The sequence below is a fragment of the Oncorhynchus nerka genome, linkage group LG14 (assembly GCF_034236695.1).
Source record: "Oncorhynchus nerka isolate Pitt River linkage group LG14, Oner_Uvic_2.0, whole genome shotgun sequence".
Classification (NCBI taxonomy): domain Eukaryota; kingdom Metazoa; phylum Chordata; class Actinopteri; order Salmoniformes; family Salmonidae; genus Oncorhynchus; species Oncorhynchus nerka.
The window spans coordinates 43,635,300-43,654,289 of record NC_088409.1 but is presented as its reverse complement, the minus strand read 5'-3'; the positions used below and the strand labels follow the sequence as shown (position 1 = coordinate 43,654,289).

At 43.5% G+C, this 18,990-nt stretch overlaps 2 protein-coding genes across 3 annotated transcripts in view; both read left to right on the top strand.

Annotated features, from left to right (window-relative positions):
• The first annotated feature begins 1,692 nt into the window (after nt 1-1,692).
• LOC115141175 (persulfide dioxygenase ETHE1, mitochondrial-like) lies at nt 1,693-6,246 on the top strand. Its single transcript, XM_029679887.2, has 7 exons — nt 1,693-2,193; nt 3,456-3,600; nt 3,771-3,919; nt 4,237-4,366; nt 4,958-5,047; nt 5,424-5,540; nt 5,881-6,246. Exons 1-7 carry the CDS (start codon nt 2,002-2,004, stop codon nt 5,925-5,927), a joined length of 870 nt encoding a protein of 289 aa, XP_029535747.1. The 5' UTR covers nt 1,693-2,001; the 3' UTR covers nt 5,928-6,246.
• A 1,617-nt stretch (nt 6,247-7,863) lies between these two features.
• LOC115141174 (pleckstrin homology-like domain family B member 3) overlaps nt 7,864-18,990 on the top strand; it is a 28,733-nt gene continuing 17,606 nt past the window's right edge. Inside the window, exon 1 of one of the 2 annotated variants that reach the window (XM_065000105.1) lies at nt 7,864-8,338. Coding sequence is in view for 1 of the 2 variants with exons in the window: in XM_065000104.1 (XP_064856176.1) it covers nt 9,167-9,203 (37 nt within the window). In the remaining variant the exon portion in view is untranslated. Of the gene's footprint in view, nt 8,339-9,118; nt 9,204-18,990 lie in introns of those variants that run through there. The other variant, XM_065000104.1, reaches the window with a different exon arrangement.

The following is an 18,990-nucleotide window of genomic DNA, read 5'->3' as shown; positions in this document are numbered from 1 at the left end:
GTCTCTCAAAGCACTTCATGATGACGGAAGTGAGTGCTACGGGGCGGTAGTCGTTTAGCTCAGTTACCTTAGCTTTCTTGGGAACAGGAACAATGGTGGCCCTCTTGAAGCATGTGGGAACAGCAGACTGGTATAGGGATTGATTGAATATGTCCGTAAACACACCGGCCAGCTGGTCTGCGCATGCTCTGAGGGCGCGGCTGGGGATGCCGTCTGGGCCTGCAGCCTTGCGAGGGTTAACACGTTTAAATGTTTTACTCACCTCGGCTGCAGTGAAGGAGAGTCTGCATGTTTTTGTTGCAGGCCGTGTCAGTGGCACTGTATTGTCCTCAAAGCGGGCAAAAAAGTTATTTAGTCTGCCTGGGAGCAAGACATCCTGGTCCGTGACTGGGCTGGTTTTCTTCTTGTAGTCCGTGATTGACTGTAGACCCTGCCACATACCTCTTGTGTCTGAGCCGTTGAATTGAGATTCTACTTTGTCTCTATACTGACGCTTAGCTTGTTTGATAGCCTTGCGGAGAGAATAGCTGCACTGTTTGTATTCGGTCATGTTACCAGTCACCTTGCCCTGATTAAAAGCAGTGGTTCGCGCTTTCAGTTTCACGCGAATGCTGCCATCAATCCACGGTTTCTGGTTAGGGAATGTTTTAATTGTTGCTATGGGAACGACATCTTCAACGCAGGTTCTAATGAACTCGCACACCGAATCAGCGTATTCGTCAATGTTGTTATCTGACGCAATACGAAACATATCCCAGTCCACGTGATGGAAGCAGTCTTGGAGTGTGGAATCAGCTTGGTCGGACCAGCGTTGGACAGACCTCAGCGTGGGAGCTTCTTGTTTTAGTTTCTGTCTGTAGGCAGGGATCAACAAAATGGAGTCGTGGTCAGCTTTTCCGAAAGGAGGGCGGGGCAGGGCCTTATATGCGTTGCGGAAGTTAGAGTAACAATGATCCAAGGTTTTTCCAGCCCTGGTTGCGCAATCGATATGCTGATACAATTTAGGGAGTCTTGTTTTCAGATTAGCCTTGTTAAAATCCCCAGCTACAATGAATGCAGCCTCAGGATGTATGGATTCCAGTTTGCAAAGAGTCAAATAAAGTTAGTTCAGAGCCATCTGAATAAAGCTGGGGAGATGGCTGTGGTCGGCCCAACAAACCAGGAGTCTAAACCAGGGTCACCCAGCTGCTCCCCTGGATGTACAAATATGTAGAGGTACATAGCTACAGTAGATGCACCAGTCACACAGAACTGGGTCAGTGCTTCTCTGAATGTGAAAATGCTCCACTCCATGTTATTTTATCTTATATTTATATTCACATTTGAAGAATCTGGAACCCCAAAAACAATGAATTGTAACTCTGACAGCTAGATTTTATTAGCAGCAATATGACCACTTACATTTCTGCAAAATATTAAAGTTTGATGTACTTTTGCTTCACATTCCATTTTTGTATGAAATAAAAATGTCCTTTAATATGACAATTTTATTGAAAGCACATTCTTATACAAACCATTATATATGGTTAATTACCATACTAATGCATGGATTGTTGGATTCAACCGGGACGGGGTTTGTTTCCTATCTGGAGTTGCTGACAATAGTCACGTAGTGTAAAGTACCTTGTTAAATGAATACACATGTGCACAGTCATAGTGACACACCGAACTCTGACCCCCTGTCTCTCTGTGTGTGCGCGCGCGTTCGTGTTGAAAGCTTGCACATGTCCTCTGCTCTAGTGCTTGGAAGTTCTCAAGGAGTAGGCTCCCTTATCAGATTTCTGGGACTTCCTGGATACACTACACATTTTAGTGCACAATAAGTCAATATAGCTACAACATTTGTGGCAACCATACTTCTACGGCAACGGACAGCTACAGAGGATTGGGGCACAACAAACTAGTCAAACTCGTCTGCTCAGTTTTGGGATTTCTACCCCTGCCCGTCGCCCAGTAGGAAGCCAAAAAAAAGTGTCAGTTAAAAATAACAGTGGAGAAAAAATGTGTTCAGTTGTAAACCGACTGAAACCTGCGCTGGCCTACACGCTGTGGCTCCAAACAACCGGGTACTCGCGTAAAGTTCCAGCCCACATCGGCCCGGGCTTACGCACGAGCAAGCAGCCTCTGGAATCGGTCATCATACGACTTTACTGCTCCAGGATGGAGTTGGGAAAAGGACCTTTCTTCAGGCAGGTGAGTTAGCCACTGCAATCATTTATATTTTTTGCTTTTGGCCAAAGTTTGGCATGCGTAAAAGCTCTAGGCTGAAGTTTCAACTGGGTTCCGCCGACTTGTTGAAAATACAGTGAAAATATGAAGGTTTTTTTCAGTGCAAGTAATCAAGTATTTTGTAATTGGTCAACATGAAAATGAGGGGGAACGTATTTTCCAGGCATCCTTCGTTATTGCATTGTTTAAAAAAAATTGAAACAATCTAACGTTAGCAAGCTGTAGTAGAGGGGGCGTGTTCAAATCGCCACTCGCATGTGTTTACACCTTTTCTGGCAAAAAAACCCCACTAGATTTGTGATAACTCCAATCTAAATAAACCAAACTAAACTAAGATAACCAGGCGAAACCAAGAAAAGCATCGTAGCTAATTACATTATAACACAAGTACGCCATCTTCATGCTTGTGTGACACTTTATATTCTGGATTTCCCCTTATTGTCTGTCTATGCGATTAAAATGTGTGTCAAAAGGGAAATAAAAGTATTGAGAATAACACTATCTACCGGTGTCCTAGATGGCTAGTTAGCTACCAGTATCGCCCCCCCTGATGTGTACCGGAGCGTCTTTCACTCCCGCTTGCCGAACACCTGCCCTCGCCGTCGTTAGCAGAACTGCGGGAAAACAGTGCCCGAGAGGCGGGGGCGAAGTACACGGTCTAACGATGAGCTTAGCTACCTCTCCCACCGGCTGTGTACCGGAGTCCTAGCTTGTTAGCTAGCACCCAGTGTCCTAAACGCCTACTGAACAACTATCCTCGTTAACAGAAATACGGGAAAACAGTGCCCGACGAGGACACTGTCTACCATTACCCTAGCTAGCCACCGGTGTTGTCGCCCCCGCCTCTTCTGTGGAGTTTATCGGCGGTTGGCAACTTTATGGTGCATTACCGCCACCTACTGTACACGAGCGCCTCCATACGGGAGTCGTAGTTTAAAAATGGACCAATAGAAGGATAAAGAGGGGTTCCTGCAGATGCAGAAATGCCCACATGTAGGACCGCCTCAAAGTATGAAAATCCACCTTGACGGTGACTCTTGACATAGACTTGCAGCCTTAAAACAACAAACCCCTTATCACCATAAGACTACACACCCATATATTATCATTCTTGATCAATATACAGGCATGATGTGTGTTATGTAATATAATACTGTACTGCCCCCTCATCGTTTATAACCTATGGTTACTCACTCACCTGTCCTTGCTTGTTCCAACCTTTACAGCTGTTTGAGTCGGTGAGCAGCACCTACACCTATCTGCTGGCTGATACAGAGAGCAGGGAGGCAGTCCTCATTGATCCCGTACTGGAGACAGTGGACAGGGATCTGAAACTCGTAGAGGAACTGGGTTTCAACCTGAAAGTGGCAGGTAACTTGGATGTCTCTAAAACATAGACAAGCACACAAGCATGCGCTCGCTAGCACGAGCACGTCCACACACGCACACACTAATCCTACATCCATTTTGATCTCCTTGTTTATCCTACCCTTGTTTAAGATGACATATGACTCACACTGTACCCTGTCCCCCCCTATTAGTGAACACTCACTGCCATGCAGACCACATCACAGGCACGGGACAGCTGAAGAACAGGCTGTTTGGGATGAAGAGTGCCATCTCCAAGCACAGCGGGGCCAGTGCAGACATCATGCTATCAGAGGGAGATAAGATCAGCTTTGGCAAACATGTGAGGACAGACCTACCTACAGCTATAGAGAATACAGTATGGGTCTGGGCCTATCCCAAATTGTGTTCACCCAAAATCCCTGGTCCTGGAGAGTCATAGGTTTACAGTTTTTTTTTTTTTTCAACTGAGTAAGAGTGCTGGGCTGAAACAAAAGCCTACACATCATGTACTGTTGCTCTCCAGTACCAGGGTTGCTGTCCACTGCTCTAAATGCTTGGGCCTTATTCACCTTCATCTCCTTCACACTCCCTTTCTCCTCTTTACTTCCCCCTCCCTTGTTTTCTGTAATCCCTCTTACTGCCTCTCTCGTCCCTCAGTATCTGACGGTGAGGGAGACTCCAGGACATACAGACGGCTGTGTGACGTTGGTGACAGGGGACCAGAGCATGGCTTTCACTGGGGACACACTGCTAATCAGGGGCTGTGGAAGGACAGACTTCCAGCAGGGTAACGTTAACCTTTTCCACACTACTAAGCTAAACCGAGCAGAGCCAAGACAAAATGTACTGCAATGCACTGGCCTGGTTGGGTATCCACAAGACTGAATCCATGCTGGACATAACAATGCGAAAAGCAAGTATCTAAGCCAACACAGTACTATAGTGTGACTCAGTCATATTCTCTCTGATTTTTGATCTCTGTGGTGATATATCTAGACATGGACATATTGTCAGGGTATATCACAGACTTTCATCCCTATATGCTATTGTTTCCCAATTCTTTGGTCGGAACTGTTTTTAAACAATGCATGAGAAGTTTGTGGATCATTGCCTCACCCACACTTGTTGCATTGTTTTATGCTTAGTGGACACAATGTGGCAGTATTGTAGACTTTTTATCCCAGTGTAGTCTGATCTCAAATAGTCACTGAACCGTAGTTTATGTTCCATAGGGCATGCGACGGAAAAGGTTTTAGAACGGAAAAACACAAATGAGTGTTTCTTATCAGACAAGTCCAGGTAGTCCCTCCCTGTTTCAGTCCGTTTGTTTCGGGTCCAATGAAAACAATCCTGATCTGTTTGTTTATCTACTTCCCAGGCTGCTCTAGGAGGCTCTATGAGTCAGTCCACCGGAAGATCTTCACATTACCTCCTCAGTGCCTCGTCTTCCCTGCACATGACTACAAAGGTTGACAAGACATCCTCTTTATGCAAAGGTCTTATTGTATTCCAGTGTAATGTGTATATCCCCTGACCCCTTTCCTTGCAAGATATCCTTTTTTATTTTTTTTACATCTATGCTCTTGGGGATAGTCTCACCAATAATTTCGTACAAGCATACCCAGAAGCCTTGTCTACTCTCGCAGTGCTATGACACTCCTTTCCATAGACTTTACAAAGTTAATTTGTCCGGTGTACTGTACCACCACCCTTCACCATTTGTCTACTTTCATTTTCAACTCTCATTCCTAAGCCAGATCAGACCGTGGGTTCTACAGTTGAGTGTAGTCATTGAATCATCATTGTGGTGTATTGCTAACAGGTCTGTTAACCCTGTGCTGCAGGTCAGACGGCCTCCACCGTGGGCGAGGAGAGGAGGTTTAACCCCCGCCTGACCAAGAGTGTGGAAGAGTTTGTGGACATCATGACCAAACTGAACCTCCCCAAGCCTGCTAAGATAGGTATCTCAGACAGTCCACCCTCTGCAGTGATTCTATTACAATAGAAACTGTTGTTGTGTATGATGTAATGATATTATATTACTATAGGGCCTATTAGTATCTAGATTATATGCAACTATTGTGTTACAATAGAGTTATTATCAGTTGTCTTTCACCTCACTTAAACCTTATCATGGGAATGAGCATGACAAAGCTATCCGTGAAGAGATGGCAATATGTTACACATACTGTACTCTTTCAAACTGTCCTTTGCACATCGATTTGATTACTTGTTAGTGTAAGCTCTTCTTAATTCACTGATAGAAACAAGATGTTGATTTGTTATTTCTCTCTCTGCCAGATATTGCGGTGCCTGCAAACCTGGTGTGTGGACTCCATGAGGTTTGAATGTCAAATCGATTTTAGGATTTCACTTTAAGCACTCTTGGGAGGAAGAGGGAAATGATTTTCACCCAGCCACAACTTAATGTTGTGTATATTTTATTTCCAATTTGAACATACGTTCCTCCTTGTTTGCCTATGGGGAAAAAAGCAGTGGTCATGATTTGGTGGGTGTACATATACTGAAATTGTATAGTAAAAGATGCATTAATGATCATTAAACATTGCCATGTACATTGTAACATTTTATAATACAATCTCTTGGAAAAATGTGAACATTAAGATGACCTAGTTTTATATTAAATCAAGGTTGTTCAAATGTAAATGTCTGAATTAAGTCTTTCTTTGACTACACCTGTATAAATTTCAGAATTGCAGTGTAACTTATGGAAAATGCACTGATAGAAGGTTCCGTTCATGGTTTAGTATTCATGAATGCTAACTGACACAATTGAGCTCTTCCACATGGCCTTTCCAGCATCCCCTAGTCAAGGCAATACACACACACACACAGTACTCTGACTGTTGCCAGCCATGGCCGTTTTGCATACCAGGAAAACCTAACTCTTCTATTTGCATTTGAAATCACTGTGGGCCAAGTTTCCATTGCGAGAGTCCAAAACACGTCGTTGCCATGCCTTTGTGTGCTTGTTTCTCTATCTACCTCTTAATTATCCGGTATCATCCTGTTATTCTCTCAGCCGCTTTATATAATACCATATTGTAATGTCCTGAATACATCAACATAATCGGCTTAGCCTTAGGATTCCTCTTAGCTGTGTGTCTAGCCTAGTAGCATACTACATTCGTTTTTTTGTCCCACGCCCCATTGACTAGTCTCTACCTGGTAGACAGGTTTGGGGAGATGGGAGTGTCTGGCTCTGACTCAACCATGTCTCTGTCTCTGAACCTGCCTGATCATTTCATAATAATGGTCCACTGTGAGCTCATACTTCTCAAAGGTACCCTTCCTTCTGCGTGTAAATATGTGAGTATGGTTACCTGAGCAGTTCATGCCTTTGATGCTGTGACAAAAGTGACAGCTTGGTTTTGACTGCATTGAATGACACCGGACACACCATGTGTGAAATGACTGAACTTTTAGGTTTCTACTGTAACCTTCGGATGGAAATAGAGAAGATGTATTCAAAGTGAGAGAAAAAAAAGAAAGAACTAGAAGTCTGAAGAAAAATTACAATGTGTTGTCGTCACATACATCTTCACACCACTTCATCTGCCAGCTGTCCCTGTCACCACTAGAGACAAACAAGAACATCCACATTAGGCAACTCTTCTTTCACCTACCGACTTGACAGAAACGCCTGCGTTCATTGTTTTGAAATGCACAGGGTGTAACCAGTGTTGCCATCACACCTAAGCTATGTTTTATTTTGTACTTAAAAAAACAAAACAATTGAAGCAAAAACATACATAGACAAACAATAGGCAACTTAACATGTTGTTGTGGCAGTGTTTCGCCTGTGAAAAAAAGGCACCATTCTTTTGACTTTGTTGTGCTTTTTACAAGTCACCAGCTGTTCTTTCACCCAGTCTGTACCCTGCCCCTTCCATCTGCTCTCTCTTTTACCCCTTTCACTCTTTGCCCACTCACTGTCTGCTACCAACCCCAACTCCAGGCATTCTCTCTCACCCTGTCCACATGCCCTTGTTTAGGGGAAGACTGAGGGAATAGTCTATGATTACACTATCAGCTCATTGAGACAGAACTGTTAAAGGAGGCAGGGGCTGATAAAGGTCCTTTGGGTATAGTAAAGAGAGTGGAGGAGAGATTTACGTGGCAGCTATTGACGCTTTCCAAGGGCCCTTGGCATTGAGTGACACAAAACCCGCGAGGTGTGTTGGCAGGGTGCCAGGCCAAACTGCTTTTGCGTTAGCCCATAGCTAGCCTATAACGAGCGCATTACAATGACAAAGCCATGTCGTCGCGGGAAATCCCAGATCAGAGTTCTCATTTCGGTGCGGAGCCCCCTCACGAACAGACCACAGAAACTGTGTAGTCAGTTAGTGACGCGCTCAGGCGCATTTTCACACCAACTTTGTGTGGGTCAGTGTGCCCGCCTCACGTGCATTCCATTTCACCTGTTGACGACATCTCACTACGATCTGTCATTTTCACTGGGAGTGATTTGAAAGGATTGAATCAAACCAGAGAGGAGAAAGGAAAATATAGACATCAAAGGTATTCAGACGGGATATGACAGCAAACAGAAACTCTGAAAGTTATCTGGATATAGTTCGTATGATTGAAAGCGAAAGCGCGCGCCCGGTCCAAACCCATCACTTCTTTATTTAGTCACTCTTGTTTTTATGAGCGTCTATTTTCTTCAAATTCAGCGACAACAATACACGTTCCCCACAACAAAAACGCATTTGAAGAGAGAACGGAATATTCTCAGGTAAGGCATTAGTTCTGTGTTTCTGTTCTGTGTCGCTGTAGTTTGATACATTGTAGCTGGTGAATGATCGCGATTTGATAACACTAGGATTATTATTATTCCGCAGTAGCTCCCTACAGTGTAAATGGTCGTCTGTTTATACATGAACTTCATTGGTGTCATGAGAAGGAATGGTCACTTTGAACTTGACAGAGCATGTAATAAATGGAACACAGTATCTCTATGATTATGTTTACAGAAAGCCAGTAGACTACTGTAGCCTACTTTCTAAACTATTTATATAAGTAAACGATAGGCCTATGCCATTTATATAAATGGACTATATTAAATAATACAGCTATCATTAGTCTGTTAGTTCACACCAAGCCAAATAGCCTACTTTAAAAAAACAACTATTTATGCAAATTGTGTACATGCTATAACTTAAAGAACTTTTTGGGGAGTTTAGTAGTTTTTAAAATGTCAGAATGCTTGGTTGTATGATTATGAACATCCAGATACTCAAGATTCTATGACAACATTCTATTTGATTACCCAATATTCGGGACTTTGTGCTTGAGCATAAGTAGTTAGATGGGCTAAACATGTCCTCCAGGCCTATAGCTTTTCAATGTATAATTTTCACTGTGAAACGATGAGAGGACTATATCTGGTTATAATTCAAACATGTTTTTCTTAATGTCCCAAACCTCCTTTCCCAGGGCATTGTTTTCCTCAGTTTATGTAAACTCACATTTGTTTACCAGACTCTTCTGATATATGTTGTTTGTCATTTTTTATCATTTCCATCGGGCGCATCGTGTAAACAAATGAGAGGGGAAGTATAGGATGACGCTGACAGAGGTGGAGAGAAAAGATTGCCTGGGTGGGTAGCCGTCAGGGGAGTCGGGAGCACATATCTCTCTTCTGTGTTCAATCTCTCCTTCTTTCTTTTTCTCTCACGCCCCTTTTTTTGGCTGCACTTGTACAGGCCGTTCTAGATCTGGGACCTAGCCTGTCATTAATGGGCCGTTATTTCGCTGACCTCAGAACGGAGAGATTTGCTCAGCCCACTGGAATCTCTGATAATGTTGTTGAACTAGCATATATTCAACGTCTGTGTAATTAGTGGTGTCTTCGGACCATTCCAGTCCGTTTTGCAGTGTTGAAATATGCACAAGTCACATTTGCGTGAATTATTCTATTAATGCAGTGGTATCATAGTGTGATAATCTACTTTATTGGAGAAACAATTAGGCCTATAGGGTATCTTACTTGCTAATTAACTTACAGGAAATACAACTAATTATCTTCCCTAACAATCAATGATCCTAGCTTGTATTTTCATCTTCAACCCTTTGGTCCCCTAAAAACAAAAGAAATTTATTCCCCAACAGTAGCCAGTTGGCTCAGCTACAGTATCATTCTAGGAGTCTAACAATAGGCCTATCTGCCCTCACACCTAGAAGACAGTTAGTCATGATATCTCACCTCTCATCTGACAGACAGACAGACAGATGCCTCACAGAGCTGTCCAGCCTAGGTTGTATTCACTTGGTACCAAAGGGGAAAAAACAGACTGAAGTGGGGAGGGACTTCCTGGACTTATTAAATAAGAAACGCTCATGTATGTTTTTAAAACATGTTTTGGGTGCCCTAATGAATATGACCCTGGTTCCTCTCACCTGCTCTTCCTGCTCAGGCCCCAGTGTGGTAATGACAGTTTCCTCTCTCAGCCCATAGTCCCCCTGTAGTGGGCTCTGTCATAGCTCTGAGGTCATACAGCTCAGACTGGTCACCATGTATTCCTGGGAACCTGATGTGTCAGGACACAGCGTGGTGATGACAGCTTCCTGATAGCCCTCCTTAGACTACTGTAGCCCTCCATAGACCACCGAAGCATTGCTAAGTGGGCTCTGAGGTCATACAGCTGAGACTGGTATGGTCACTACCCACTGGGCATACACTGGTTGAATCAACATTGTTTTCACATATTTTCGATGGATTTACGTCGAACCAGGAATAGAAGTTGAATTGACGTCTGTGCCCAGTGGGTAGGGTCCAAAATGGCATCATATTCCCTATATGGTACACTACTTTTGACCAGGTCAAAGGTGACCATATGGTGTCATTTCTGACATAAACAAATGTATCATGGCATCGGAGAGGATGGCTGCTGTTTTATTGGCGTTTAACCAACCGTGCTATTTTTTTTTCTTTTTTCACATTGTTTGTAACTTATTTTGTACATAATGTTGCTGCTACCATCTCTTATGACTGAAAATAGCTTCTGGACATCAGAACAGCGATTACTCACCTCGAATTGGATGAATAATTTTTCTTTAATGAGTCGGACGAGAGGGATTTACCTCGGACACCTGAACAGGCCCTCATCCCCGTCATTCGCAGGAGAAAGAAATTGAGATTTCGTGGAAGGAGATCGGGGTGCCTTGTGAGGATCAGGCGAAGAGTGTCTAATCTGCCTTTGCCATCCGTACTATTAGCCAACGCACAATCCCTGGAAAATAAACGGGACAAACTAAAAGCATGTATAAGCTACCAACGGGACATTAAAAACTGTAATATCTTATGTTTCACAGTGTTGTGGCTGAACGATGACATGAATAAAATACAGCTGCCGGGTTATATGCTCTATCGGCATGATAGAATAGCAGCCTCTGGTAAGACAAGGGGTGGTGGTCTATGTATATTTGTAAACAACAGCTGGTGCACGATATCTAAGGAAGTCTCAAGGTTTTGCTTGCCTGAGTATATCAGGAACCTACCAGACAAGCTAAATAACTTATATGCTCGCTTCGAGGCAAGTAACACTGAAACATGCATGAGAGCATCAGCTGTTCCGGACAACTGTGTGATCACGCTCTCCGCAGCCGATGTGAGTAAGACCTTTAAACAGGTCAACATTCACAAGGCTGCAGGGCCAGACGCATTACCAGGACGTGTACTCAGTCTTCACTGACATTTTCAACCTCTCCCTGTCTGAGTCGGTAATACCAACATGTTTCAAGCAGGCCACCATAGTCCCTGTGCCCAAGAACACTAAGGTAACCTACCTAAATGACTACCGACCCGTAGCACTCACGTCTGTAGCCATGAAGTGCTTAAAAAGGCTGGTCATGGCTCACATCCTCACCATTATCCCAGAAACTTGAGACCCACTCCAATTTGCATACAGCCCCAACAGATCTACAGATGATGCAATCTCTATTACACTCCACACTGCCCTTTCACACCTGGACAAAAGGAACACCTATGTGAGAATACTATTCATTGACTACAGCTCAGGGTTCAACATCATAGTTCCCTCAAAGCTCATCACTAAGCTAAGGGCCCAGGTGGTAAGGGTAAGTAACAACACATCCGCCACGCTGATCTTCAACACGGGGGCCCCTTCAGTGGTACGTGCTCAGTCCCCTCCTGTACTCCCTGTTCACTCATAACTGCAAGGCCAGGCACGACTCCAACACCATCATTAAGTTTGCCGTTGACACACCAGTGGTAGACTTGATCAATGACGAGACAGCCTATAGGGAGGAGGTCAGAGACCTGACCTTGTGCTGCAAGGACAACAACCTCTCCCTCAACGTGATCAAGACAAAGGAGATGATTGTGGACTACAGGAAAGGAGGACAGATTGGAGCAGGTTGAGAGCTTCAAGTTCTTTGGCATCCACATCACCAACAAACTAACATGGTCCAAGCACACCATGACAGTCGTGAAGAGGGCACGACAAAACCTATTCCCCCTCAGGAGACTGAAACAAATTGGCATGGTTCCTCAGATCCTCAAAAGGTTCTACAGCTGCACCATTGATTGCACTGGTTGCATCACTGCCATACCATACTGCTCTGCCTCCGACCGCAAGTCACTACAGAGTGTAGTGCATACGTCCCAGTACATCACCGAGGCCAAGCTTCCTGCCATCCAGGGCTTCTATACCAGGCGGTGTCAGAGGAAGGCCCTAAAAATTGTCAAAGACTCCAGCCACCCTAGTCATAGACTGTTCTCTCTGCTACCACATGCACGTTAAGCGGTACCGGAGCACCAAGTCTAGGTCCAAGAGAATTCTAAACAGCTTATACCCCCAAGCCATAAGACTCCTGAACCCAGACTATTTGCATTGCCCCCCTCACCCCCTTCTACGCTGCTGCTATTCTCTGTTATTATCTATGCATAGTCACTTTAATAACTCTATCTACATATACATATTACTTCGACTAACCGGTGCCCACGCATATTGACTCTGTACCGGTACCTCCTGTACATAGCCTCGCTATTGTTACTTCACTGCTGCTCTTGAATTATTTCTTACTTTTTTGTTGTATTTTTTTCTGTTGTATTCGGCGCATGTGACAAATAACATTTGATTTGATTTTTGATTTGATATATAGTGCATTGCTTTCGAACAATAAAGGAAATCGAGTGCCATTTTGGACGCGTCCTAGGTATTCCAGGGCACCTGATCTGTCAGATGTCACAATGTGCCCATGGCTAACAGGTCTGGTGGGGGTTGGATGGTTCCACTGTAATCCTCTGGAGAGTACTAGAGACCTGAGCAATACAGTAGCTGTAGTCTATGGAAATGCCCTTCATTGTTACTGATGTAAATGTACTTCATTGTTACAATTGACCGCTATTGACATTCTGGGCTAGCCCATTGTGAAGCCGACAGACTAGTCGGTTTGAATGGAGCACAATTCATCATAATCAGTATGTTGATTACATACTTGTCCCTCAATATGCAGAATGGCATACACGGAGTCTTCTGGACTCAAGGAAGAGATACACTTTAGCTACTTGAACTGCTGGTGGGTTATGGATGTAACATTGTAACACCTGATGCCTTTCTTGAGGATAGTGCAGCAAAGTGCTCACCAATGCAGAAAATTCAGGTGTTTTTATGTTTCTCAGGTGACAGCAGCTTTTGCTCAATATCAGCCAGACAAAGGTTAAAGGCACAGTCCATACATTTGATTTTCACCCTGAAATTCCCTGGAAGACTGTGGGGGATGTGTTTGCTAGTGTACCCTTCTTAAAAAAACTAAGAGTAAGACAAATATGACCAAACATGTACAAATAATATACTTATACTTCTTGGTGTAAAAGGTTTTGTTTGTTTGTGTTTATACTTGGTCTTGCCACCAGGGACAGTGAGAGTGTGGACTGTACCTTTAATTGAATGTTTAATTGAACCCCTAGCAGGACAGTTGTGTTCATGTGTTGTGTGTGTAACATTTTTCCCTGGTGCCCTTGCTTTGAACGCATAGTGAAAGCAAACCCTATGCGTTCAGGCACGTATACGGCATGCCATACTTAAGTATTTTGTTTCCTAAGTTTGTCGCGCTACAGTGCCTTGCAAAAGTATTCACCCCCTTTGGTGTTTTTCCTATTTTGTTGCATTACAACCTGTAATTTAAATATATTTTTATTTGGATTTCATGTAATGGACATACATAAAATAGTTCAAATTGGTGAAGTGAAAAAAATAACTTGTTTCAAAAAATTCAAAGAAATTTACAAAACGAAAAAGTGGTGCGTGCATATGTATTCACCCCCTTTGCAATGAAGCCCCTAAATAAGATCTGGTGCAACCAATTACCTTCAGAAGTCATATAATTAGTTAAATAAAGTCCACCTGTGTGCCATCTAAGTGTCACATGATCTGTCACATGATCTCAGTATATGTACACCTGTTCTGAAAGGCCCCAGAGTCTGCAACACCACCAAGCAAGGGGCACCACCAATCAAGCGGCACTATGAAGACCAATGAGCTCTCCAAACAGGTCAGGGACAAAGTTGTGGAGAAGTACAGATCAGGGTTGGGTTATAAAAAAAGATCAGAAACGTTAAACATCCTACGGAGCACCATTAAATCCATTATTAAAATATGGAAAGAATATGGCACCACAACCAACCTGCCAAGAGAGGGCCGCCCACCATAACTCACGGACCAGGCTAGGAGGGCATTAATCATAGAGGCAACAAAGAGACCAAAGATAACCATGAAGGAGCTGCAAAGCTCCACAGCGGAGATTGGAGTATCTGTCCATAGGACCACTTTAAGCTGTACACTCCACAGAGCTGAGCTTTACAGAAGAGTGGCCAGAGAAAAGCCACTGCTTATAGAAATAAATAAGCAAACATGTTTGGTGTTGGCCAAAAGGCATGTGGGAGACTCCCCAAACATATGGAAGAAGGTTCTCTGGTCAGATGAGACTAAAATTGAGCTTTTTTGCCATCAAGGAAAACGCTATGTCTGGCGCAAACCCAACACCTCTCATCACCTCGAGAACACCATCCCAACAGTGAAGCATGTCGGTGGCAGCATCATTTTGTGGGGATGTTTTTCATCATCCGGGATTGGGAAACTGGTCAGAATTGAAGGAATGATGGATATCGCTAAATATAGGGAAATTCTTGAGAGAAACCTGTTTCAAGCTTCCATAGATTTGAGACTGGAACGGAGGTTCACCTTCCAGCAGGACAATGACCCTAAGCATACTGCTAAAGCCACACTCAAGTGGTTTAATGGGAAACATTTAAATGTCTTGGAATGGCCTATTCAAAGCCCAGACTTCAATCCAATTGAGAATCTGTGGGATGACTTAAAGATTGCTGTACCCCAGCGGAACCCATCCAACTTGAAGGAGCTGGAGCAGTTTTGCCATGATGAATGGGCAAAAATCCCAGTGGCTAGATGTGCCAAGCGTATAGAGACATACCCGAAGAGACTTGCAGCTGTAATTGCTGCAAAAGGTGGCTCTACAAAGTATTGACTTTGGGGGGGATAGTTAGGGACGCTCAAGTTTTCTGTTTTTTTGTCTTATTTCTTGTTTGTTTCACAGCCAAAAATATTTTGCATCTCCAAATTGGTAGGCATGTTGTGTAAATCAAATGATGCAACCCCCCCCAAATCCATTTTAATTCCAGGTTGTAAGGCAACAAAATAGGAAAAATGCCAAGGGGTGAATACTTTCGCAAGCCACTGTATATAGCCTAGCTCTTGTCACTTGTTTTGATTGTGAATGTACGTATGGTTCTGAATAGGCTACACAGTGCTTAGCCTACTTTTTCTTTGTAATTTCTCCATACAATTATATTGGGGAACTATGGTCACAGTCAGTGTGACTCTGTGAGAGACAGGCACATGCCCTTCCAGTCTTAGTGTTTTTGAAAAAAAATAATGTCATTGTAGTTCTGAACCCAATGCCTGCAAGTTGTTGTTAAATTTGTGTGAAATTTGTGTCATTTACTTCTGTTAAGATGTTGCTGTCTATTGCTTAAATGGCAGGTAGCCTAGTGGTTCGAGCGTTGGGCCAGTGACCAAAAGGTTGCTAGAGCGAATCCCTGAGCTGACAAGGTAAAAATCTGTCATTCTCCCCCTGAGCAAGGAAGTTAACCCACTGTTCCTAGACTGTCATTGTAAATAAGAATTTGTTCTTAGCTGATTTGCCTAGTTAAATAAAGGTACATTCAGAAATATAATTGAATAATCAAAGTCATAATTGCTCAATTCATTTTTTGTACAGCTTTGACAGTGCTACTGATAGTAGTGGTGGTGCTTGGCTTGCACGTGAAAATTCAGAACACACAACATTCTATAATAGAACTGTGTTATTTGACGTGTCAAATTAAAAGCTTATTTAACGCGTGAAATAGTGTTATTTGACATGTATCTTTTTTGACACGCAAAGACCCAAACAGAACTCCATAGTATGTCGTGAAGCTAAAAGCAGTGACGCTATTACTGTGTAACTCCAGTAGGGCAACATCTGAACAATAGTGCACTTGGTTACGTTAGTGTGTACCAGTGCTCACCAGTCGCGAAAGCCAACATCACCCACGACAGTGAATGGTTAATTGTTAAGGGCAATGAATACCATTATCTTGGCGTTAATGGATTTCGCCTTTGAGTTGTCTTGCTGAAATTTTCTGCTCGACTTGTTTACTGCTCGATTCACACAGCAGACATTGTGGACTAGGTTAGGAATTCTATGTTGCACCTGTAGCGTAACATTTTACATGGCGTCATTACGTCACGTACCTATGTTATATTGATATGCACGTCAGCTTTGACATCATTTTTCACATAGGCGTTAAACTAGACATCGGGCCGATTACTGATGTTGGCATTTTTAGCTAATATCGTCCGATTCCGATATGTTCACCGATGTATCGTGCGTCCCTAATTGTAGGAGTACTGCTGTATTCTGCCGTCACTGAGTTGGTCAAATGATTCTCCATGAACATGAACATCTTCCATGAACATTCCAACACAAGACAAAATGGCCACCATCAAATGATCAAACAGAGTTTGTTGAACTGTATATCTATGACTGTGGCTGCAGCCTGTCCTCTTCAGATAGATAAGGCTGATAGGCCGACACATGAGCGTTGTCACCCAGTAAGGGGGTTGATGATGATTCCGTCAGCTGAGGTTTAACAGGATCCAAACCTGACCTCAAGTGGTCAAAGGGGCTAGAGGAAGAACATTAGCTCGTACACACACACACACACACACACACACACACACACACACACACACACACACACACACACACACACACACACACACACGCACACACACCAATCAATCAGTATCCTATGGCTGCTAGCAATAATTGCCCCTCAGGGATGAATACAGTTGATTGAATTGAATTGAATCACAGTCCTGTAATCCTGTTAACACAGGTGGGTCAAGAGTGAACAGGCTTCCACTTCTTTAGATATGATTGCATATTACCAACTGCAGTGAGAGGGAGGGAGGAGGGACAAGTATGAATGAACCTCAATTGTGTTCTTTTGTTCCCTCTCTCTCTTTCTGTGTGTTTGTGTGTCGGTAGTAAGGATTGTGGAATCTGATTATTGTGGAATCCTTGCTTCTGTTCGTGTATGATCGATCACTGTTGAGAGGGCGTGTGTCTTCTTGTGTGTGTACTAGGGGTATGATGCTTCAACTGTTGCTGGTTATTGCTGAGTGGAGGGGAAAGATTAGCACTACAGTGTGAGAGATTGAGTGAGTGAGTCTTCAGACCCCGGACTTGAGGGTTACGCATTTGTGTCACCTCCAGATAGGACAGTAGTTGAATAACACACACTAGAGCTGGGGCCATGAACTGAAAATGATCGTCACGACCATACCGACCATGCTGATATTGTTCATTGCGATAAGTAGCCTATACTAGAGAAGTTTGAAATGAAATACATTTAGTTAGTATGTGTGATTGTTAATGGGACACGTGATGCTACAACCATCAAACTAGTAGTAGTAGTTTAAAGGGTAATACAAAAAACTGGTGCACATTAATGTTATAAACGTATCAATCTATTTATCGGTATCGCACAAGTTCAGGAAATTTAGCGCAACTGGATCGCACAGCTTTAACACACACACACACAAACACACACACACACACACACACACACACACACACACACACACACACACACACACACACACACACATACACACACTCACTCCTTGGGACTACCTCTGTAATCAATACCTATTTTCAGCACATTGGCACAAAAATGTTTAATCTTCCTCTCTATTATACCTTTGCCCTTTCCCCTTAATCATGTCCCTTTCTACTCACTTTCTTTTTCATCCTTTTAAGTTAGTCTCTTTGTGTTCCCTCCCTCCCTCCCTCCCATCCTCTCTTGTCTCTGTATTGTTGTCCATGGGCCCTGGTCAAAAGTAGGCAATAGGGTGCCATTACAGACTCAACCCTGGTGTGTTTGTTTAGCCTTTGTTTTGTTGCTTCTGAATAGCATCTGTGTTGACATGACAGAATGGACTTTACTCCTGCATGACTCTCTCTCAAACACTACAGTCTCTCTTACTGTTGATAGTGTATCTCAACCGGATAATGCAAACGTCCGTTTGGGTCATATGGATGTGAGTCAGTCTTGGTTTAAACAAAGATTTCTCCTCACCAGCATTCACTCTAATTTTGCCCTCTTGCCAAAGCATGACCTCCATGTGCTGTCCATTACATGTAATATCTACATTTATGGAATGGAAGTAATAGTAACTAATAACTTCACCATATGGAATTTGGCATACAGTATTTCTAGGTCAGATATGTATGTATGCATGCATCCACCCACACACACACGACACACGACACACACACACACACACACACACACACACACACACACACACACACACACACACACACACACACACACACACACATTTAAAAACACAGTATATACATAGTTCATGCATGCAGCCTTGCACTATTATTCTATAAACAACATAGTATTGTATGTCCTGTGTACAGCGCTGTGAAGATATATGCCACACACTCTGACTGTTTTCCATCTCCTCACTGGAAATATGACACTGGCCTCTGACATTTTAGAACCCACTCCCCCCCCCCCCCCCCCACTTGTCTCCTCTCCTCCTCCACTCTCTGTCCCCCTCTCTCTCCCTCCTCTGTCTCTGTGTCAGTGTGCCAGTCTGTGTTTGGAAGCCCTCACTCATATCAGAGTTGTATATTTATCTCCATGCCACCACTCCTCCAGGGCCCATCGCCTAATAAGGCCTGTGCAGGGAGAGAGAGCGAGAGAGAGAGAGAGAGAGCAGGAGGAGAGGAGCGAGAAAGGGAGAGAGAAGAGAGGAGTTCAGGGAGACGAATGAGAGG

What these genes read in the sequence shown, in the direction of transcription:
- LOC115141175 (XM_029679887.2), top strand. Translation starts at nt 2,002, where the DNA reads ATGTGTTCAGTTGTAAACCGACTGAAACCTGCGCTGGCCTACACGCTG. An exon ending in AAGGACAGACTTCCAGCAGG is followed by an intron (nt 4,367 to 4,957) that starts GTAACGTTAACC and finishes TCTACTTCCCAG; the next exon opens with GCTGCTCTAGGAGGCTCTAT. An exon ending in CCCTGCACATGACTACAAAG is followed by an intron (nt 5,048 to 5,423) that starts GTTGACAAGACA and finishes CCTGTGCTGCAG; the next exon opens with GTCAGACGGCCTCCACCGTG.